Source organism: Ranitomeya variabilis, chromosome 2 (genome assembly GCF_051348905.1).
Source record: "Ranitomeya variabilis isolate aRanVar5 chromosome 2, aRanVar5.hap1, whole genome shotgun sequence".
Lineage (NCBI taxonomy): Eukaryota > Metazoa > Chordata > Amphibia > Anura > Dendrobatidae > Ranitomeya > Ranitomeya variabilis.
The window spans coordinates 816031739-816056368 of NC_135233.1; the positions used below are offsets into that span (position 1 = coordinate 816031739).

At 41.9% G+C, this 24630-nt stretch overlaps 1 protein-coding gene across 1 annotated transcript; it reads right to left on the reverse strand.

Annotated features, from left to right (window-relative positions):
• Nucleotides 1–23231: 23231 nt before the first annotated feature.
• Nucleotides 23232–24283, reverse strand: LOC143809940 (uncharacterized). Its single transcript, XM_077292888.1, has 4 exons — nt 24239–24283; nt 24070–24156; nt 23706–23901; nt 23232–23574 (listed from the first exon to the last, which is right to left on the reverse strand). Exons 1-4 carry the CDS (start codon nt 24278–24280, stop codon nt 23411–23413), a joined length of 489 nt encoding a protein of 162 aa, XP_077149003.1. The 5' UTR covers nt 24281–24283; the 3' UTR covers nt 23232–23410.
• Nucleotides 24284–24630: the final 347 nt, after the last annotated feature.

The following is a 24630-nucleotide window of genomic DNA, read 5'->3' on the forward strand; positions in this document are numbered from 1 at the left end:
ATTCATCACCTTGCTTAATGCGCACAAGGTTGTACGCACCACGAAGGTCTATCTTGGTGAACCACTTGGCACCCTTAATCCGGGCAAACAAGTCAGACAACAGCGGTAAAGGATACTGAAACTTGACAGTGATCTTATTTAAAAGCCGATAATCAATACAAGGTCTCAAAGATCCGTCCTTTTTTGCCACAAAAAAGAATCCCGCACCAAGAGGGGAAGAAGACGGACGAATATGTCCTTTCTCCAGAGACTCTTTGATATATGAACGCATAGCGGTATGTTCAGGTACCGACAGATTAAACAGTCTTCCCTTAGGAAATTTACTGCCTGGGATCAAATCTATAGCACAGTCACAGTCCCTATGAGGAGGCAGTGCACTGGACTCAGACTCACTGAAGACATCCTGATAATCAGACAAATACTCCGGAACTTCCGAAGGCGTAGAGGAAGCAATAGACACAGGCAGGGAATCCCCATGAATACCACGACAGCCCCAACTTGAGACTGACATAGCCTTCCAGTCCAGGACTGGATTATGGGTCTGTAACCATGGCAGCCCTAAAACAACCAAATCATGCATTTTATGTAAAACCAGGAAACGTATCACCTCGCGGTGTTCAGGAGTCATGCACATGGTAACCTGTGTCCAATACTGCGGTTTATTTGCTGCCAATGGTGTAGCATCAATACCCCTAAGAGGAATAGGATTTTCTAATGGTTCAAGAGTAAAACCACAGCGCTTAGCAAATGAGAGATCCATGAGACTCAGGGCAGCACCTGAATCTACAAACGCCATGACAGGATAAGATGACAGTGAGCAAATCAAAGTTACAGACAGAATAAATTTAGGCTGCAAATTACCAACGGTGACAGGACTAACAACCTTAGCTATACGTTTAGAGCATGCTGAGATAACATGTGTAGAATCACCACAGTAGTAGCACAAGCCATTCCGGCGTCTATGAATTTTCCGCTCATTTCTAGTCAGGATTAGTGTTGAGCATTCCGATGCTGCAAGTATCGGGTATCGGCCGATACTTGCTGTATCGGAATTCCGATACCGGGATTCCGATACTCTTGTGGTATCGGGTATCGGGTATCGGAACAACATTAATGTTAAAATGTGTAAAATAGAGAATTAAAATAAAAAATATCGCTATACTCACCTGTCCGACGCAGCCGGGACCTCAGCGCAGGAACCGGCAGCGTTGTTTGTTTAAAATTCCCGCTTTTACATGGTTACGCGAAGTCCCGGCTTGTGATTGGTCAGGGCGGCCATGTTGCCGGGCCGCGGACCAATCACAGCAAGCCGTGACGAAAATACGTCACGGCTTGCTGTGATTGGTCCGCGTCCCGGCAACATGGCCGCCATTAACCAATCACAAGCCGTGACGTCACGGGAGGCTGGAAACGCGCTCATTTTAAAAAGGGCGCGTGTCCAGCCTCCCGTGACGTCACGGCTTGTGATTGGTTGCGTCGCGGTCAACCAATCACAAGCCGGGAGGCTGGACACGCGCCCATTTCAAAATGAGCGCGTCCAGCCTCCCGGCTTGTGATTGGTTGATCGCGGCGCAACCAATCACAAGCCGTGACGTCACGGGAGGCTGGACACGCGCCCATTTCAAAATGAGCGCGTCCAGCCTCCCGGCTTGTGATTGGTTGATCGCGGCGCAACCAATCACAAGCCGTGACGTCACGGGAGGCTGGACACGCGCCCATTTTAAAATGAGCGCGTGTCCAGCCTCCCGTGACGTCACGGCTTGTGATTGGTCAGGGCGGCCATATTGCCGGGACGCGGACCAATCACAGCAAGCCGTGACGTAATTTCGTCACGGCTTGCTGTGATTGGTCCGCGTCCCGGCAACATGGCCGACCTGACCAATCACAAGCCGGGAATTCACGTAACCAAGTAATAGCGCGAATTTTAAACTAACAACGCTGCCGGTTCCCTCGCTGAAGTCCCGGCTGCGTCGGACAGGTGAGTATAGCGATATTTTTTATTTTAATTCTTTCTTTTACACATTTATATGGTTCCCAGGGCCTGAAGGAGAGTTTCCTCTCCTTCAGACCCTGGGAACCATCAGGAATACCGTCCGATACTTGAGTCCCATTGACTTGTATTGGTATCGGGTATCGGTATCGGATTGGATTCCGATACTGTGACGGTATCGGCCGATACTTTCCGATACCGATACTTTCCGATATCGGAAAGTATCGCTCAACACTAGTCAGGATTCTATCACATTGCATTAAATCAGGTGTCTGTTCAGACAACACCATGAGGGAATTTGCGGTTTTTCTATCACATTGCACCGAATTAGGTGTCTGTTCCGACAACACCATGAGGGAATTTGCGGTTTTTCTATCACATTGCACCGAATTAGGTGTCTGTTCCGACAACACCATGAGGGAATTTGCGGTTTTGCGCTCCCGCAACCGCCGGTCAATTTGAATAGCCAGTGCCATAGTATCATTCACTTGTAATCAAGGTCTGGACATTCATGTCTGCAGCAAGCATAGCCACTCTGAGGTAAAGGGGAAAAAGAGAAAAAAAAAAAAAACTCAGAATCTTCTTTCTTATAATCCCTCTTCTGCAATGCATTAAACATTTAATACAGGCCTGGCAAACTGTTATGACCCCAATGGCGAGGGTCTCAGAGGAACGTGGAAGTCTGCAGAATACAAAAATCCAGCTCATAGGGCAGTGGTAACTGGGTTGACCATATATCTACTCCTAACGCCAACACTAGAAGTAGCCGGGGATCATTCCTACGTTGATTCTAGATGACACGCGCCAGCCGGAGAATCTAGCTACCCCTAGTAGAGGAAAACAAAGACCTTTCTTGCCTCCAGAGAAGGGGACCCCAAAGCTGGATAGAAGCCCCCCACAAATAATGACGGTGAGGTAAGAGGAAATGACAAACACAGAAATGAACCAGGTTTAGCACAGAGAGGCCCGCTTACTAATAGCAGAATAAAGAAAGGTAACTTATATGGTCAACAAAAACCCTATCAAAATCCACACTGGAAATTCAAGAACCCCCGAACCGTCTAACGGTCCGGGGGGAGAACACCAGCCCCCCTAGAGCTTCCAGCAAAGGTCAGGATATAGATTAGGAACAAGCTGGACAAAAATACAAAACCAAAACAAATAGCAAAAAGCAAAAGGCAGACTTAGCTGATATAACTGGAACCAGGATCAGTAGACAAGAGCACAGCAGACTAGCTCTGATAACTACGTTGCCAGGCATAGAACTGAAGGTCCAGGGAGCTTATATAGCAACACCCCTAACTAACGACCCAGGTGCGGATAAAAGGAATGACAGAAAAACCAGAGTCAAAAAACTAGTAACCACTAGAGGGAGCAAAAAGCAAATTCACAACATTAATCATCGAGTGGATAAACTTTCCTTTACCATACAGTGGAGTACTACAAATATTAATTTCCTTGACACTAATGTATTTATGGATATTTATCGATTGATCTTGTTTGTGAAATCCACCGATAGGAATAACCTCTTACATTATACCAGCTGACACCCAACGCACATAAAAAAATCCCTTCCTAGATCCCAATTTGGCAGGATTAATAATGTCTGACTCTGTTATTCGTAATCTTCGTCTTGGTGAGATGAAGGTCAAAATTCAAGATCGTGGCTATCCTAATTCCATTTTATCCCTCCCGACAGCTTCTACTCCTCCATGATATACCACTACTCCTAGAATGACATTTGTGAATATTCATCATCATCAGTTCAGTTCATGAGTTTGTTTCATAAGATTATTTGTAAACACTTGCCATTACTTGGGAATTCATATCATCATTGCTAGGGCTGGCGGAACACACCAAATAATTATAAAGATGGAATAAGATGCATTCGGAGCCCGGGATCCACCGTGTAGGGGTGATACCTGCTGCTAGGTAATGGGTGACAGTAAATGGTGGTATAATGAAAACACACATGGGTTAGCTACACCCGGGATGAATGAAGCGAACCCTGTTGCGTCACAGGACCACAATACCGCAGAGAAAACGCAAGTATTGAGTCACAGAACTCTGCCCCAAGAAGCGGGGTTAGAGTCCCTCTAGACGACTTGCATTCGGCACCGGAACTGCTGTGCCAGGGAAAACACAAAATACATTTAGCATACTGGGTGCATGCAGCGCCGCTCTGGTGGACGCCACTAACCACCCAAGTAGGGACAGGTAAGCACACTGGTTGAACACGGTGCTGCACTGGCTAATGCTGCAGATAGACACTGTAGATTGTGCCTGGTGCTGGATGGCACTAACTGGCGTAAGATAGCTCCAACATTTGCGAGCAGTCATCAACACTAGGGATGGGTATGATTCGGAGCTTTCACCAGAACAGGAATACATCCACACACACACAATAACTGATTTATACTAGCGCATACCCATGTGATGGGAATGATTCGGAGCTTTCATCCATCAACAGGCATACATCCACACATACAATAATAAGTTTATACTAGTGCATGGCTGTGCGGCCATGCAAACCTTTTATAGCGGAAGCTCTCTAGGACCTTCCTAGTGGTCCAATAGGAGCTGCTACAGGACCTGAGCATGTGACCCCTGACCTCCAATAAGAGGTCGTCCCTTGGGCATGCTCAGAAGAAGAAAAGCAGAACATAGTCCCAGGAGCGCCTGCTCGCCTCTGATCAGTACTGGTTACGATGACTGAGCCTGGAAGGACAGCAGTAACCAGCTGCATAGTATCAACTTGAGCCAGATGCTGGGTCCGACGTCTCTGCTGAGCAGGCTCCACTGCGGCTGGAGGAGAATGGGAGACCACAGCGGACATGGTTCAAGATCCACCCTGTGCAGCAGCGGGAACTCGACACCTAACAATCATATTCCTGAATTTCAAGTGTCACCTTTAATTTGTCAAAAGAAGTTTACAGAACCTATTGGTTTGGGCTAATCTGGGTTCTTCACTTGGTTAGGAGTCACAAACTTTTTTTAAACACAGCAAAAAGCCACTTCTCCTTGTCTTTATTTCCTGCAATGCTGAAATATCATGAAAGGAGATTTATTGACACACCCTAGGTCAGGCAAAATATTTCTCATAAGGGGTTACTATTGCTGTAAGTCATCCTATGTTATTTATTTGATTAAGTGTCCTGGTGGTCTCGAATATGTTGGTGAGACCACCCAACATATCCACAACCGAATTTCACTACATAAGTCAACGATTCATTGTAAGAAAATCATGCTGCCCATTCCAGCTCTCTTTATCTCGTCTAATCACAATGTAGCACAAGTACGCTACCAAGTGATTGAACATATTCCCATGACCAGAAGGGGAGGAAACAGGATTCAGATATTAAAAGAGAAAGAGGCTTATTGGATATATGTGCTTCAGACCTTAGAACCACATGGTCTGAATAGGGAATATGAGGTATTCTATTGATACAATGTATGTTTAGATTCTGTATGTGTATTTTTTTCATGTCTTCTTACTAGTGATGAGCGAATATACTCGTTACTCGAGATTTCATGAGCATGCTCGGGGGTCCTCCGAGTATTTTTTAGTGCTCGGAGATTTAGTTTTTCATGCCGCAGCTGAATGATTTACATCTGTTAGCCAGCATAAGTACATGTGGGGAATCCCTAACAACCAGGCAACTTCTTAATTATCAAATAATATTTGCAGTACCTGTTTAACATTCCCCCGATGTGTCTCCAAATCAGGAGAGTAAATCAAAATATCATCTAGATAGACCATCACAAACCTACCCACCAAATGATGGAAAATATCATTGATGAAATGCTGAAATACCGCAGGTGCATTAGTCAGACTGAGATGCATGACCAGACTCTTGAAATGACCCTCAGGGATATTGAATGTTGTCTTCCATTCATCCCCTTCTCTGATTCTAACTAGGTTGTAGACCCCCTTAAATCCAACTTGGAGACCACCTTAGCTCCCACAACCTGGCTGCAGAGGTCAGGAATCAGATGGTAATTTGATTTTATTCCCTGAAATCTAAACAGGAACGTAGACCGCCAAGTTTTTTCTTCATGAAGAAGAAACCTGCCACCACATATTGAAGAACTGAAATATATTAACTTTTTGATGATCTGCTAATTTAGTGAGAAGCACCTGAAAAACAGTCAAAAGTTACAAAGTTTACAATAATCAAACAATTAAAGCTAAAATAATGATGACCCTGATCTTCAGAGCTTACAATCTACAATGAGGTGGGGGTGACACAAAGTACAGGTACTTATTTACAATGATGGTCCAACCATCTTGAGGAAATGGGGGGTAGATAAAGACTGCATGAGACTTTTGGGTATGCTTGAGTTTGATGGCGAATTATGTTCAGAGAAGTAGAGAATGGACAACATATAAAAATGACTTTGATTAGGGAACGTGATAGGTTGCCCTAAACAGTTGTGTTTTTAGGGAGTGCCTAATAATGTGTAAATTGTGGTTATACTTCTAATTTCATGGGGGAGAAAGGGTAAGAGGTGAGTTATCTAGGTAGGAGATTGAACTGAGCCAGACAAAGACCAGATCAGGGATGTTATCATTTTTGTGTGTCTCAGAGGTTGAAAGTTGTGAGAGGCCACGATAAGTGGTTAGAGATAGAAGCCTGGATGCAGTGGAGGAGGTGGGGTGGTTGAAGTCCCCCCAGGATAAGGGTTGGCAATCCTGAGGACATGAAGTGTGGCAGCAAGGCAGAAAAGTGGTCAAGGAAGTGGGTGGGTGAGCCTTGGCGACAGTAACTCCAAGATAACTCCACGCTCATCGCTGCCACCACCAATCCTGTTTTTTTTTAAATAAATAAATACAAGCCCATTGGATGCCATTATTCTTTGGAGGTTCACACCATCAGAGTCTTCCATCCCCTCTCCTTCAGAGTAGTGGTCATATTCCAACTACTATACAGCTAGGGTTGGAGAACTAAACTACTACACACCATAAGATGGAAAATTACCGTAAACTAATAGAGAACAGGGGTTGGAGAACTAAGCTACTAAACAACTATGATTGGAGAATGAAACAAATACACACCAGAACATGGAGACCAAAACTAATAGATTACAGGGGTCACAAACTGTAAACATGTTACAGAAGACAACCCTTCAAATTTTACTTTGCAAAAACAAAGGGGCACAGTGTGATATCCTTCACAACACAGAAATATACATCAAAGTGTCAAATAGTAGATATCAATCACATACTGGCTGCCTGTATTAAGGGAAATACGGCACTAAAGAAGTGGTAAAATTACACCCAGTGGGTTATACATAATTAACTATCATGTGCTGTTGTACTAATTACATTCTATAAGATTTTAGTGCAGTTTATTGCATTTTTTATTTCAGTATTCTCCTGGGTACAGGGTGTAACAATTGTAATTTGGAGCTGCATAATAATCAGAAAAATCTACCCAAATTACTATTTAAATTAATAGTCTCCATATAACATAGGTTAACCGTTCCCTTGTGTAGTTCATCTTTGCTAATAACCCTATGTTCTTATCACCATAAAGACATAGAAAACACCATTTATTCTTTGCAATTCTTAACCAAGGTACATTAATAAATGTATTAAAATGTTCCACATAGCAAATAAATATACCTTTTAAAATTCCATGCATTGATTTAATATTTTTTAAACAAAATATAATCTATCCTGTAATATTCATAAAATAATTCTGTGAAAACTTCAGTTAATATTAATTTATGTCTTATACTATTATAGGATTATTCATTCTTCCATTAAATGGTTTAATTGTATAGTATTTTTTAATTTTCAACAATTAAAAAAATCTAAAGTATTAATGCTTTAACTTAAAAAAAAAACGTTTTAGTGGCAAAAAGTCTTGATATTTTCCACTTTAAATCTCTAGGAGGGAGCAGGAGCTGAAATTTGCCATGAAACCTACTGTACTGCTAGCTCATATTACAACTACAGTAAATATGGGTGTGATCTGCATGATCTCGCATGTGTCTGATGTCACTGTCCCCTCCCCTTCTGAGAGTTTGCGAAAGGATAATGGAGAATGAAGGTTAGGATCACTGTATGGATCCATTTTGTTGACTGCAAAGTGATACCGAGATGTGGATGGTGTGATAGTTATTACTCAAGGACAAATCGTGAGGCATGTTAGTCAAACATTTTAGGGTCAATTACCAAGAGAGCACATAGTAGACTACAGGGAAAAAAACAATTGTGAAATCAGTTCACTGTCTGAGGTCAGAATACCAGGAAGTTGGTGGATTAGAGCAAAGGGGATAGAGAAATGGATGGTTTGAACAAGGTCCAAGGTCAGGCGTTAATAGATAAACATACAGAGCCCACAATTATAAGGCAAAGCACCGAGCCAATGCTGTATCTAGTGGAAATCTGGCGCTGACAGCTTATCTAAGTAGCTGTGTAACTACTTGGAACAGGGAACACCTGAAGGAAGCTCAGCGCATCCCAGTCTCAGATTGGACAGCTGAGCTGTCATTCAAAATTTCAACAGCTCAGCACATCCATCTACTAAATTGGATGACTAAGCTGTCAATCAAAAACCAGATAGTTCACCATCCCGTTTACTAGATTGGATGACTGAGCTGTCAGTCACCGCATCCAAGACAAACTGAGTAGAGGTATTGTGACAGTGGACAGCATCACCAAGGATGGCTGTCAGGCATGATTCTCTTATTTGGTGCTGTGACAGCCTTTCAGGCAGCATAGGCTTAATTGCATCATCTAGTCTGTGGTTAGGACAATCTCAGCTCATGCAGGAAGGAACCACTAGTCACTGAGGGTCAGGATCTGTAGTCTGTACAGGCAGGATCAATTGCAGTTTTTTGTGTTACCTATTTTTCCAAAGTGAGTTGCCACACAATTATAACACTGGGATTAGGTGCACATCCCTGTTGTCTGTATTACATGATGTAAGTAGATTTGTGGCTTTGTGGGTTGTATCACGAATGTTGTGATTAAATATGTGGCTCTTCAGTCTGTATCACACATGGGATTAGACACACAACTCAACTATCACAGCATAAAGCCTCCTTCAGATATCTGTAATGGAGGGACATCTGAATGAGCTTTACACTGACACAACAGTTCAGTCAGTGTTCAGAGCACAGTAGAGTAAGTACAGATTTGCAGTCTGGTGCTGTACTAATACCAGGCTACCAATCTGTTCTCACAACTAAAAAAGGCTCCCCTGTACTCAGTATTCTCACCGCTAAGAGCAATTCTCTGGTGATGACTTCTTCCAATGGTGAGAACTGCCTGGCAGCCTGACAGTAGCACAAATTTAGGCTGCAGGCTACCCCTTATCACACTGATGCTTTGCTTGCCACTCCGTGTCAATGCACCCCAGGGAGCATGCCCAATTCACAGAAGATTAGGTTGGACAGTCTCCTTTTCTCAAGGGTTGCTGTATTTGTAGTGTGTGACTATCATGCTTACACACCGGCAGATATAAATGGCAGCCACCAGAGGAAGCAAAAAGAAACAGTAAGTAAAAAAAATTAAAACACTTTTGTATTGCAAATAATTGATTATCTAATCAAGATCTCTAAAATTAAGATGTCTAAAATCAAATTACAGGGTGTCCATTGTCATGCATGGCATGTACAGTCATACCCAAAAGTGTTGGCACACTTGTAATTGTTCCAGAAAATGAAGTATTTCTCCCAGAAAATTATTGCAATTATACATGTTTTGCTACACACGTTTATTTCCTTTTGTGTGTATTGGAACAACAACAAAAACTGAGAGAAAATTGGACATAATTTCACACAAAACCGAAAAATGGACGGAACAAAATTATTGACACCCTCAACTTAATAACGGATTGATTACCCTTTGGAATAAATAACTGCAATCGCTTCCTATAACCATCAACATTCTTTTTACACCTCTACCTCTCAACTGTAATTTTTGACCAATCTTCATTTGCAAACTGTTCCACGTCTCTCATAAGGCTTCATTACATTTTCGGTAAATAGTAGAATGATGTGCTTTACCAAAAAGCTCTGCTCCAGTCTCATCTGTCCACTGAACGCATTCCCAGAAGGAATTTTGGCATTCTCATGTACATTTTGGCAAACTACAGTCTAGCTTGTTTATGTCTCTGTGTCAACAGTGAGGTCATCCTGGATATCCTGCCATAGCATTTAATTTCAGTTGAATGTCAATAGATAGTTCATGCTGACACTGATGCACCCTGAGCCTGGAGTACAGCTTGAATTTCTTTGGAACTTGATTGGGGCTGCTTGTACACCATCTAAACCAGTCTGTGTTGCAACCTTTCATCAATTTTTCTCTGCTGTCCACATCAAGGGAGATTGGCTACAGTGCTATGGGTTATAAACTTCTTGAATATGTTGCGCACCGAGGACAAAGTAACATCAAGATCTCTGGATATGAACTTGTAACCTTGGAATTGTTAATATTTTTCAGCAATTTTGGTTCTCAAGCCCTCAAGCAGTTCTCTTCTCTTCTTTCTGTTCTCCATGCTTAGTGTTGCACACACAAACGTACAATGCAAAGATTGAGTCAACTTCTACCCTTTTTATCTGGTTTAAGGTGTGATTTTCATATTGCCCACACACTTTCCAGTGGAGTTTGAATGAGCATCACATGCTTGAAACAAAGTTGTTTGCCCACAATTTTGGAAAGGTGCCACAATTTTGTCCCACACATTTTAGGGTTTTTTGTGAGAAATTGTGTCCAATTTGCCTTTTTTTCCACCATTTTTTGTGTTATTCCAATACATACAAAGGAATTAAATATGTGTATAGCAAAGCACGTGCAATTGCAATTATTTTCTGGGAGAAATACTTCATTTTCTGGAACAATTTCCAGGGTGCCAACACTTTCGGTGATGACTGTATATACAGTATGAGCCAGCATGCACTCCCCTTGTATATAGTATGAGCACCCACATAGCCTGCAACTCCCTCAAACCTAGGAATGATCTATTGTACATTCAGTTCTCTATTAAAAATGTGTTATCAGATTCCTCTAGCAGCAGCTTTTATTCGCCTAGAACAAAAGTTGGGAGGCTCCTATAGACAAAAGACAATTGGCTAATTTCTCCAGTATTGGCAGTTTCTGAGATTTTTAGCCTAATGTGTATGGAAGTGTGAAGAATGGGCATATCTGTATGTGAACATTTTTCATTTTCATCATGTCTTATATTAACTAATGCTTGCAGAATTCTAAGAATGACACGAAGATTTGGGATCTTAAGTATTCAAACCAAATTTAATTTTCATGTTAGATACACACCATTTTTTCACATATATTAAATATATAGAGAGCACTCGGCCAAGGTTTGCATGTCCTGGTATGACCAGCCTGAGCTATTAAGTGCCGACTACTGCTCTGTAGTGTAAAGTTCACTGTTGTGAATAAATGATAATGCCCTGCAGTGACTACTAGATTAAATTCCATCTGTAGGTGGAATTAATCAAATATACTGCTGAGGTGGTAATAGACATTACTGCCAAAATTTGCACCATGTCAGCTTTATTTTCGTTCTCTAGAATTAGTTAAAGAGGTATATTGCAGAATTTCAAAAACAGCTAAAATCCTGCATTATGTGACTTCATCAATTTTATAACAAATATGCTATTTATACTCTCAGAAATAGAATCTGTGGAAAGGGAATGTTGCACATGAAATAGGGTGGTAGGGAATTAAAGCTTATTGCCATCATGTTTTAATAAATTGGACTTTATTACATGATCAATGTGTACAAGACAATTTTGCTACATTTACCTTTGATTTTATAAATATATAAAACCATATTTGAATTTATAATAAATTACTCTTAATATATCCTACTTTTGGAATTACCCATTCACTTCTCCAGTTTGCTAGATAATGACTTGACAACATGATCCTCTATTTTAATACACTTGATTATTAGAATAAATTAATTATGAGTAATTTCTGGCTTTAAATGGATTGTCCAATTATTGAAACATTTTCAAAAAGAGCTGCAAATGTGAGAAAACAAAAAAACACTACCCACATCTTCACCAATGTAATTTCATCGCCAGCAATTTGGCAGCATTTCCAGTTTTAATATTAAAGTACTCTTTCTAATCTTTGCATACAGCATTTACATGTAATACTACTGGAATTATTGACATGAAGTCATCATACCAATAGTATGGAACATTAAATCTGTGACCAAAAATAATTATCAAGAATTAAATACTTTGTAGCACAAGTGTTACTACTTAGGCCGGCGTCACACTCAGCGTAGGGAAATACGGTCCGTATTTTACGGCCGTAATACGCAGTAATTTTCACAAAACACTGTTCCGTTTTCAATGCAAGGATGCGATTTTTACGGACAAATGTATCCGTGTGTCATCTGTATGGCATCCGTATGGCTTCCGTACGGCGATTTTTTTGCGCAGGCTTGCAAAATGGACAAATCATAGATCCATTGGCTAAAATATTCCTAAAAACATATATACAGTCTATATATATATATGTATGCTCTCTCCTTCCCAAACCCGACAGGATATGAGACATGGTTTACATACAGTAAACCATCTCATATCCCTTTTTTTATTACATATTGCTCTTTAGTAAGTGTCTGTGTGTAAAATTTTGAAGCTCTAGCTATTAAATTAAAGGGTTAAATCCCGGAAAAAATAGGCTTGGGCTCCCGCGCAATTTTCTCCGCCAGAGTGGGAAAGCCAGTGACTGAGGGCAGATATTAATAGCCTAGGGAGGTACCATGGTTATAGGACCCCCCTGGCTAAAACCATCTGCCCCCAGCCACCCCAGAAAGGGCCCAGAAAAGTAATATAATCACTTATACCGCACAAGAAATGGTGTAAATAAATAAATAAAACCAATTTTTCACTAACTGTTGATGTTTCCATTCTGCCTCCTAAAGATTGCAGTAAGGCTCGGCTCACATTTATGCTGCGCTCTGCACTAAGCATTGACATCGGGTTTTCGTGTAAATCTCTGAAAATCGTGATTCAGATGGAATGCTTAGTGGAATATTTTCTATGATGAGGTAGATGGAGGCACTGAAGACACCATGTGGCTGCCTGAAATCTGATGGTTTCCATCTTTTTAGGTGTACATAAAAGCGCGGGCCACCACAGTTTTGTGCACCTCTGAAAAGAAGGACTCTGTTGAACAGAGGCCAAATGGAGTTCAGAGTAACTCTGCAGCTGCATTATTGTGAATGGATCCCTCGGGGATCTCATCTCAATCATGTCACTCTGAGGTTTAGATGTAAACCATGATGTAAGTGCACAGCATAGAGTGCTGGATAAATGTGATACCATGTTATGAAAAATGTTCCCAACAAAAGATTCAAATCATTCCACAAAAAACAGTCCCTACTCAGCTTTGTCATCTATTATCGGAAATAAATGGGGCTTCTACACTACTGGTAGTACAAAGGTTCTGGAAAAGCACTATAGCCCCTTGCCCATCAAAAGACATTCAGAAAATTCTGCACTCTCAAATCCAAATTCCCCCTCCCTTCTAAGCACTACAGTGTGCCTAAAGCACATTTCGCGTTAACATATTCAGCATTTCTGTAGCGATGACAACCCGCCTACTTTACAGGTGCATGTCTCCAAAAGCATGAGCTGGGCACTACCACGTACTGGTGACTATAACGTACTATAACGTACAAGTCGCTGCAACGTACGAGACCCACAATAACAGTTTTCAATTTTTTATTCAATAACATCTACTGCTGCTTGTTTTTTGAAAACCACAATGGAGTCAAAATCGTCCCTACACCTGTACATAATTTCCCAAAAGGGGTATAATTTCCAAAATGGGATTACTTGAGGGGATTCTGCTCTTCTAGCACTTAGGGGGTCTGTATATGGAGTCCACAAACTACTCTAGCAAAATCTGTGGTCCACTATGAAAATAGCGCTCTGTCCCCTGCTGAGTCTAGCCGTGTAGCTAAGCAATACTGTACAGCCACGTATGGGTTATTTTTACATACAGCAGAAATTGTGGGATAAATTTTGGTTCCATTTTTACCCATTTCAAAGTGAAAATATAAAATCTGAGGCTAAAACAAAATTTTGGTGGTAAAAATGTATTTTTTTCTTCACTGCCCAATGGTATAAAATTCTGTGACACATTTGTGGTGTGAATATGATCACTGCACCTGTACATGAATTCATTGAGTGGTGTAGTTTGTAAAATTGGGTCCTGCTATTCTGGCACCTCACTGGCTCTACCAATATGACAAGGCACCCTCAAACCAGTCCAGCAAAATCTAACCTCCAATATGGCGCTTCTTCCTTCTGAGGTTTGCTCTGTGCCTCAAAGTACCACATTTTGGTGTACTCAGGAGAAATTGCACAAAAAATTTTGGGTCCATTTTCCCCCTGTTACCCTGGTGAAAATAAAAATATTGGGGCTAAAACACTTTTTTGTGGGAAAAACGTGATTTTTTTTATTTTCACCACTCAATGTTATAAACTTCTATGAAGTATCTGGGTGTTCAAGGTACTCACCATATATCTAGATAAGTTCCTTGAGGGGTCTAGTTTCTAAAATGGGTCATTTGTTGGGGGTTTTCACTAGACACATCAGTGGCTCTCCAAATGAAACATGGTGTCTGCTAATTATTCCAGCAAATTTTACACTCAAAAAGTTAAATGACTCTCCTTCCATGCCGCATGCGAAAACAGTAGTTTTCCCCCACATATGGAGTATCAGAGAAGAAGAAATTACGCAACAAATTGAATGATGCAATTTCTTCTGTTACCTTATTAAAAATGCAAAATTTGGGGCAATGAAATAATTTTTGAGTGAAAAATTTAATTATTTTATTTTCACTGCTCAACATTATATATAGAGATGAGCGAATATTTCAATGTTCAGTTCGGATTACGATCGCCAAATTTGCAAAATTCACCGATTTATTCATTGAATATTCACTGAACATAACCGAATGCCATTCAAGTCAATGGGAGTTAAAAACAAATCCATGCACAACACCTTCTAATGACCCCAAAAGCTGCCAAAACAGATCAAATGGGGTACATACACCAGGAAAGTGGCCTCAATTCATTGACAGTACAAACTGTAGCTTGGCACTGCAGCAATCAGCCATGCATGAGGTGTTGTGGTCTGGGCCAGCATACAGCTTTCAATTGAACGTCAAATTAAGCCGAGGTGTGTGAGGGATCATTGTAGGCCTGCTGTGCTGGGAGCCCTGATAATGCATACAGCTCAACCTGCTTTCATGCTAGGCCACACTCAGGTAGCACAAATATCAGTTTCATAGACTACCAGAAAAATCTAAGGCTAGTAGTAAAATGGGTAGTTAACTACAATGATGTGGAGGCCTGACGGTCTCTGAGGCCTACTGCTACAGGCAACAGGCATGAAGAAGACCCAACCAGGAGTCTACACATTTACAAAAATTAGTGTCAGACACCAAAAAGTGCCATCAATTTCACCACAGTAGAAATAGTATAATAGGGACTGATAGGTCTTCCATTATGCCCAACCCAGCAGATGGACACTCAAGCAGGAGTGTACACATTTAATAAAATTAGTGACAGACACCAACAAAATGGCATCAATTTCACCACAGTATAAATAGTATCATAGGGACTGACAGGTAGAGATGGGCAACCATGAATAGTAAAGTTTGGCATCCATACCAAACACCTACTGTTCGGGCACAAACACCAGGAAGTCCATGGTACTGTTCGGGTTTTTAACAGAAGAATTTTTTGGAGGCCTGTGGATTAGGCCACTATAACAGACTAGATGCTACAAACAATTTTAAAGTAAGATGTCCCCTATTGCAGAGGTGTCAAACTGCATTCCTCGAGGGCCGCCAACAGGTCATGTTTTCAGGATTTCCTTGTATTGCACAGGTGATAATTTAATCACCTGCACAGAATGATTCCAGCACCTTGTGGAATGCTAAGGAAATCCTGAAAACATGACCTGTTGGCGGCCCTCGAGGAATGCAGTTTGACACCTCTGCCCTATTGTAAGATGTTAGCGACAGAAAAATTGTTTTGTTACCTGTAAATTATGCCTCTATAATAGACTAGATGCTGCAAACAATTTGAAAGTGAGATGTTTGATACTGTATGACACTAGTAACAGAATAATATTTTGGGGAACTGTGGATCAGGCCTCTATAACAGACTAGATGCTACAAACAATTTGAATGTGAGATGTCCCCTGCTGTAAGACGTGAGCAACAGAAGAATTATTTTGGGGCCTGTGAATCAGGCCTCTATAACAGTCTAGATGCTACAAACAAATTGAAAGTGAGATGTCCCCTACTGTATGACGTTAGTAACAGAAGAATTTTTGGGGGCCTGTGGATGAGGCTTATATAACAGACTAGATGCTACAAACAGTTTGAAAGTGACATGTCCCCTGCTTTTTCAATATGCAACAACTCTGCACACACAACAATTTCACTGCCACAAAATTACAACGTGGGATATTGCGGCTTGTTGTATCATGTTTTAGCAACAGAAAAAAATGCTTTTGCTATATGCGGGAGGTCTGCAGACAGCTTATTTTCAACCCAACAATATGTCAACTCTTCATATGGAGAGGGACATGTGATTTTAGCAGCCAATGACACAAGCCATTGTGTCCGTACATTTGGATGTTTCTTGTGCCCTGATTGACTAGCTGCAACATGCACACATAAAGTTAGTAAAAAAAATACTGTTTACAAGCACGCCACACCTCTGAGCTCTGTTAACCCCTCACCTCATCAAACACGTGCCCCATGCTCATGATACACCACCATTATTGTTGCAAAAGTGCTGAAAATACTTTTTGTGGCAACACAATTATTTTCCCGCACTTTTTACCGAATGTTTCTGATTTTTCCCAATTTTAGACAATTTTGCTTGTGTTTGCGATCATGAATCCGAATGTGCAAAATTTGTGCCAAATTCATGTTTTTTCCAAAAAAATTTGCTCATCACTAGTTATAAACTTCTGTCAAGTACCTGGGGGTTCATGGTGCTCATCCCACATCTAGATAAGTTCCATGAGGGGTCTAGTTTCCAAAATGTGTCATTTATGAGCAATGTCCACTATTCAGGCACATCAGGGGCTCTCCAAACATGACTTGACATATGCAATTTACTGTATTTCAGCTAATTTTATATTTAAAAAGTCAAATGGTGCTCCTTTCTTTCTGAGCACTGCTGTGCACCCAAACAGTGATTTTCCCCCACATATGGTGTGTCGGCGTATTTAGAAGAAATTGCACATCAAATTTTAGGGTTCATTTTTTCCCGTTACCCTTGTGAAAATATAATAATTAGGGTCTAAAATAAAATGTTTGCGAAAAAAGTCAAATGTTTATTTTTTCCTTCCACCTTCTGTTAATTCCTGTGATGGGTTAATAAACTTCTCGTTTTCAACACCTTGAGAGGTGCAGTTTTTAAAATGGTGTCACTTCTGGGTATTTTTATCTGTCTTATAGCCCACTCAAATTTACTTCAAATCTGATGTGGTCCCTAAAAGAAAGGTTTGTAAATTTTGTTTGAAAAGTGAGATATCGCTGGTCAACTTTTAACTTCCTAAGAGAAAATGTATGTTTTAAAAATTGTTCTGATGTAAAGTAGGCATGTGGGAAATGCTATTTATTAACTATTTTGCGTGACATAACTCTCTGATTTAAGGTCATAAAAATTAAAAGTTTGAAAATTGCTGAATTGTCACCAAATTTCCAATATTTTCACTAAATAAATGCAAGTCATGTGGAACAAATTTTACCACTGTCATGAAGTACAATATGTTACGAGAAAACAGTCTCAGAATCACTGGGATCCGCTGAAGCGTTCCAGAGTTACTACCACATAAAGTGATACTGGTCAGAATTGTAAAATGTGTCCTGGTCGGGAAGGTGAAATGAGGCTTAATGGGTTAATGTAACAAAATAGGTAAAAAGCCAAGGGGTGAATGCTTTCGTAAGCCACTGTACCTGTCGTATCTCTGTCACCTTATCTTAATTCTTTGTGGTGACCCTCAAAACACCTTTAATATCATCACTCAAAACCTTTTAGGGTGAACTTAGACAACCATGTCCTTCCTCCTACACCCATTCACTTCTACACTTCATTCACTCATTTTTCTTTAAACTCATTCATCCATTCAAACACACACATTTCACCATTCCTCATTTTTAACATTGTACACTCAATAATATATTATAATGTTCACTTAGTCTACGTTCACATTAGCGTCATGCGACGCTGCGTCGTCGACGCAACGCACGACGGATCGGAAATGCACACAAAAACGCACCATGTTTGACGCATGCGTCGAACGGATGCGTCGTAAAACGCAGCGTTTTTTGTGCGTTTTTGTTGCGTTTTTCCAAAAAACGCAGCGTTTTACGACGCATGCGTTGTCAAACAATGATGTATCTTTCCACACAATTTAGTGTCTAGACAAACACCACCAATGAATAGAAGAGGGTGGGTCTAGTGTCTAGACAATAGATAATGCCACCAATGGGTAGATGAGGGTGGGTATTAATGTAATAGTGGTATATATACCCCGGCATAGATTATTTCCAACCATACAGCATCAAGATGGATCGTCCCATGGAGAGTATCTACCTCAATTTTGAGCTGGAATTAGCCCTTGCTATTGCTTATGCTATTGCCTGTCATGAACAGAGGAAAAGAGACAAACTACAGAGAAGGAGTCGTCGGCGTTTTTGGCTACACCCTATAGTGGAAGTCCGAGAGAGTCGTGGAGCCTACCATTGTCTGTTTGGCGAATTAAATGAGAACCAGGAGAAATACTTTGAATACACCAGGATGTCACAAAACAGCTTCCGATATCTGCTGCATCTGGTGGAAGGAACCATTTCCAGGCAGGACACGCAGCTCCGTAAATCGATTTCCCCCGAGGAACGTCTGCTGGTGACTCTACAGTACGTAATGCAATGTGAAGGATTTATATGTTCTTGCCATTTTTTAAAGTAACGTGTTTTGGTTTTGTGGGGTGGGGGATTGTAATTAAGAATGAAAAATTCTTTCAAAACAATTTAATTAATTACATTTATTTATTTTTCTTCTTGTCAGTTTCCTTGCTACCGGAGAGACCTTGAGATCACTGCATTTCCAGTTTCGGATTGGAGTCTCCACACTGTCTGGTATTATTGCCGACACATGCCGCGCATTGTGGGACAGCCTCCGGGAGGAATTTTTACCCATCCCTACAACAGAAATATGGCAGGCCAACGCCCAAAAATTCGAACAAGTGTGTTCTTTCCCTAACTGTATTGGAGCCGTGGATGGGAAACACATTAGGATTACCAAGCCTTCAAGAAGTGGATCTCTGTTTTTTAATTATAAAAAATACTTTTCCACCGTGCTCATGGCCATTGCAGGTGCGGACTGCAGGTTTCTCGCTGTGGACATTGGAGCGTTTGGCCGTGCAAATGATTCACGGACATTTAAGGAGTCAGACATGGGCCAAAGATTATACGAGAACAATTTTAATTTCCCCCAGCCACGACCTCTTCCCAACACCGAAGGACCGGCCCTGCCATTTGTTGTGGTTGGGGATGAGGCTTTTCAAATGAGTGGCAACCTACTTAAACCGTACTCCAGTCGGGGGTTGGACCGCACCAAAAGTATTTTTAATTATAGACTGTCCAGGGCCAGAAGAACTGTGGAGTGCGCCTTTGGCATCCTGGTCTCCAAATGGCGTATCTTAGGATCCGCTATAAATTTGAAAATTGAGACAGTGGATGAGGTGGTGAAGGCGTGTGTGGTTCTCCACAATTTTATTATTGATAAAGAGAGAGTCAACGTGGAACTCGATGAACCCATACCAAATCCATTGCCTGATTATCAAGATCATCCTCTGCGGACAACTGTGGAGATTGCTCATATGAGGGACCAATTTGCTGCATACTTTGTTTCAGATGTTGGCCGTGTTTCATGGCAAGATCAAATGGTTTAATTGATCTTGGTATTATGATGTCATGTAAACACTGTGGAGTCCATGTCATTTTACCATCCTATGTAAGGTTATTGTTATAATGTCCCCTGATTGTCTAATGCGTTGTGTTTTTAAATAAAGTTCTTGTGCCTTTCCGTTTTCACAAATCAAATCTCCCATACGTTTTTCCATAGTAATAGAATTGTAAAATCCAATTTTATGGAAAGTAATGTGTGTCCCACAAAATTTATGTGAGCACCAGTACCCAAATGGACTGTGACAAAACAAAAAAAATTTTGAGCCGTGTGTTCCATAGTTTTGACGTATAACATGATCGGCTCCCACCTTGTCAACCATTTTTAATCCTGCAGACTATTTGCATATGGAACCTGGCTTGACAAGGAGGGAGACGATCATGTTTGCAAAACTCTACAGAGTTAACACTATTGTACTCAGGATGCTAGATTTCGTCCCGTGTCAAATAGTAGCGACACTGTGAACATTGCTACCACCTCACCTGACCAATATTCTTAAGGTACATTAAACTATTATCCAACGATACCGACCAGTGATACGACCGGACCGTGATCGTTGTTTAGTTGTCGCGTGGTTGCTGGAGAGCTGTCACACAGACAGCTCTCCAGCGACCAAAAAAGAGCAAGTCCCCGTGTAATCTGGGTAATGTTATGAAGCGCATGGCCGCACTCACGATGTTTACCATTGTAAATGTAATCAAAAAAAAAAAAAAAACCCCTTACATTCCGGTGTGTGACACGTCCATCGCCGTCAGCTTTCCGTACTGTGCCAGCCCTAAAGCACAGCACAGCGTTTATTATTAAGTCATCGGTGTGCTCTGCTTTACGGGCGGGAATCACAGTGTCAGTCAGTGCGGAAAGATGACGGCGAGGGACGTGGTTGACACCTTTTTTTTTGTGGGGTATTGTTCACTTTTTATTTGAGTGTTTAAAACACTGCGCTAGTAACCCAATATTCCCTTTTTTAAAACAAAGACATCGCTGGATCGGTGTCAAACACGCCGATCCAACAATGACAGCGTGTGATCAGTTACCCCAAAAAATTCCAAATCATTTGCTGACACCAAAAAACTCACAGAAGGGGCCTAATCGTTGTACGATTTCAGAAAAGATAACGTTGGTTACACACAAAAAGCAACGATATCGTTACTGAAATCGTTGTGTGATGGTACATTTTAAACTTGACATATTGAGCAATGCTGTTTGTGTTTGTAACATCTGATAGTACAATGAGCGAAAGCCCTATAAAAAAATGAAAAAAAAATTGATAAAATATTGCCATACATTGCACATCAGGTGTTAAAAAGACAAGATTTGCGCACGGTGTGATTTGGTGCAAACTTTATTTGAGACAGTAAAAACTCAGTATTTTTTTTTAAAAATAACAATTTTATTAGGGACACAAAAAAAAAGAAATGGGAAATGTTATGGGGTATCTATGTCAGCAATTAAGGGGGATTGATATCCCCCACTTTGGGGGAGTTTTGAGGAGGCTGAGGAGGAGGACGAGGGGGAGGAAGCAGCATAGTCTATGACACTAGACGGGATGCCGACATCAATCCAGCCAGTTGACGTTGGCGAGACTGCCAAAGCAAGAGGTGAGGGAGGAGGAGGGACGACCAGTGTCCTTGGCTGGCTACTCCCACTCCGGGTAGACCCAGGCTGTGTACTAGGTGTACTCCTTGTAGACCCAGGCTGGGTACTGGGTGTACTCCGTGTAGACCCAGCCTGGGTACTTGGTGTGCTCCTGGTCGACCCAGGCTGTGTACTGGTGGTTGTTTTGGGAGCAGCCATAGCCAAGGTCGTAGTGCTTGTCGTCTTCTTCTTTTTTTTCCTCCTCTCTCCCTCTGGGTGTGGGTCGGCTTTCCGTCTGTGTGCCCTTGAAGGCCTGGCATGATGAGAACTTTGGGGCTGTGTTCTGTGGTGGCGGTGGCGGTGGCCCTCGGCACGCGGAGCTCTGTGTTGGTGCTCTGCAGCAGGAGTCGGAGTCATGGCAGCCAGCGATGGTACTGCGGGCACATTTGTCGCTGACTGCATGACCCGAGCCTGCTGCAGAGCAGTGACATATGCATTGTTGCAGCCCTGCATGACTGAAATCTGGAGATCCGGCGTAAGATGTTCAACCATGCCCTTGTGAATGGCACTAAAAAAATGTTTGGCCGGCCTCGAGAGCTCCGATTCGATGTTTTCAAGACGCCGGTCGATATTGGACATTTTATCGCACAGCGCCTTGAAACCATTCTGAAATACGGTGCTCAAATGTAAAAATTCGGGCATGACCGCCCTGTCCAAGGCCCGCTGACGCTGTCGGGAAGACCCGAAGGAAGGAGCGACAGAGGCCTCGGCCAGGGGAACATCTGATGGACCGGCTGCCGGTTCGCCAGATTGTGGTGGTGCAGACCTGCTTTCGCTGTGGGATGGCTGCGACGGTTCAGATGGCGCTTCACAAAGGACCGCTCCAGAGGGTCGGACAGTCTCGCGGGTGCTGCTGTGTGTTCTGTGAAAACATAAGGAAACCATTAGTATACTAAATATAACATTTCACATGCGTCATTAATTAACTTTACCGGCGGTGTCCATTGCCGCCGTTAATATTAACCTATTTTTCATATTGACACTGCATATGCCGCATCAATATTAAAAAAAAAGCATTTATTTATTTCAAAATAGTCACCCATGGTTGCGGTTTGTAACGCCCGACAATTACGCTTATCATTGGAACTGCCATGACGTCACGGTCATGTGACCGAGACGTCATCACAGGTCCTGCGAGCAGAGCAACCATGGGAACATAACCTGCCTTGCAGTAGAAGGTATGCCGTGTCTATTATCTTTTCAGTTTTTGTGTGTAAAAAAACTGGGATACACCTGGATGGGCACTATACTACTCCACTATGAAATATTGCCTGGGCATGTCCAATCTACTGTGTTCTGTATACTTCTGATTTCAGGGAAATAAATAGTAAGTCAAGCTCACCATTGTAGTAATCCCAGAAGGCTCAGAGCACGGAGCCGCTGTGTCAAGCGTGAGAAGACCAGAAATGAATAAAAGAATCCAAGTTAACCAAGGCGTGAAAAGTAAAAACTAAATACTTTATTCACTTCAATCAGAAGCAGAGGATGAAACATCTGCACAATACAATAAAAACACTATCTACGCATTTCAGGTCTGATGTTCCCTGTCACCTGAAACGCGTAGATAGTGTCTATTGTATTGTGCTGATGTTTCATCCTCTGCTTATGATTGAAGTGGATAAAAGTATGTATTATTTACTTTTCACGCCTCGGTGAGCTTGCATTTTTGTCTTCATTTCTATACTTTGTACTTGCCAAAATAAATGGCTGGGCAATAAGCTACGTGGCTGGAATATAGTACGTGAATATGCATGTTGTAAAAACTAGGTGTGTGCATAGGTACTATACTTACTCTCTGCTGTCAAGGACTGGTCGCAAGAACTGCAATATACGGTTGTATTTGTACACAGAGGTCCTTGACGCTGCAGCACCACTACGGATCTGTCCCTCCTTTCTCAGGCCCCTCTTGAAACGGTCCTTCATGGAGCGCCATCTGGTCTTCAATTGTTTAACTGTGTATAAATTAAAAAAAAAAAAAAAGTGAAAACGATTACGCAACCGTGTGCAATCCCAATAGAAGACATCACAGACGGTTGTGTAATCCTGGCATGATGGGTCACAGCTGCATTTTGGAAATACTTACGAAATTTAGTTTGGACCGTGGGGGAAGTGCTGTCGAAGCCATCCCACAGCGATTGTGCCACCTCTATCCACAGACGGCGCAATATGCCCTGATCCGCGTGCCGGGGGTCACGGCTGTCCCACAACGGGCCCCGTTCCTCTATGGATGCCACCATCCTGTCGATATCCAGTGGGTCATCATGGGCCCGTTGTGAAACCTAGAATAAATGTAAAATATTAATGTTTGCAAGATGAAAAATGTTGTCCCTACCTCCTCCACCGCCACCTACCACCTCCACCACCACCCCCTCCCACCACCCCCCATACCCGCAAAAACAAAAAAAATTAACGAAAAAAAAAGGAATAAGTTTGACATAAAAACTTACTCGCCGTCCTGCAACCACAGCTTGGCCCCGTGGTCTCTGCTCCTGCTCCCTCTGTTCCTCCTGGCTCTCCTCCTCACTTGAAGAAGCCTGCAAAATAGTTTACCAAAAAGTTGAGTGACCCATCTACAAATGACAGCGAATAGTAAGCAATAGTAGATCATGTACTCACCGGACTCCTCAGCGGTGGGGGGTTGCTGGAATCGCTGGCCATAATGCAATTCTGAAATACAGAACAACAAACATTTATCCTATGCTCCTATGCACAATACAGCAATATAAAAAAAAAAAAAAAAAAAAAAAACATTTACATTTCAACCACAAAGAACATTGCACTCCAACTGAACTAAGGGTACCGTCACACAGTGACATTTTCATCGCTACGACGGCACGATTCGTGACGTTGCAGCGTCGTATGATTATCGCTCCAGCGTCGTAGACTGCGGTCACACGTTGCAATACACGGCGCTGGAGCGATAATTTCATGACGTATTTGCGATGTAGAAGCCGTTGGTTACTGTGCGCACATCGTATACAACCTGTGTCACACGATGCAATCATGCC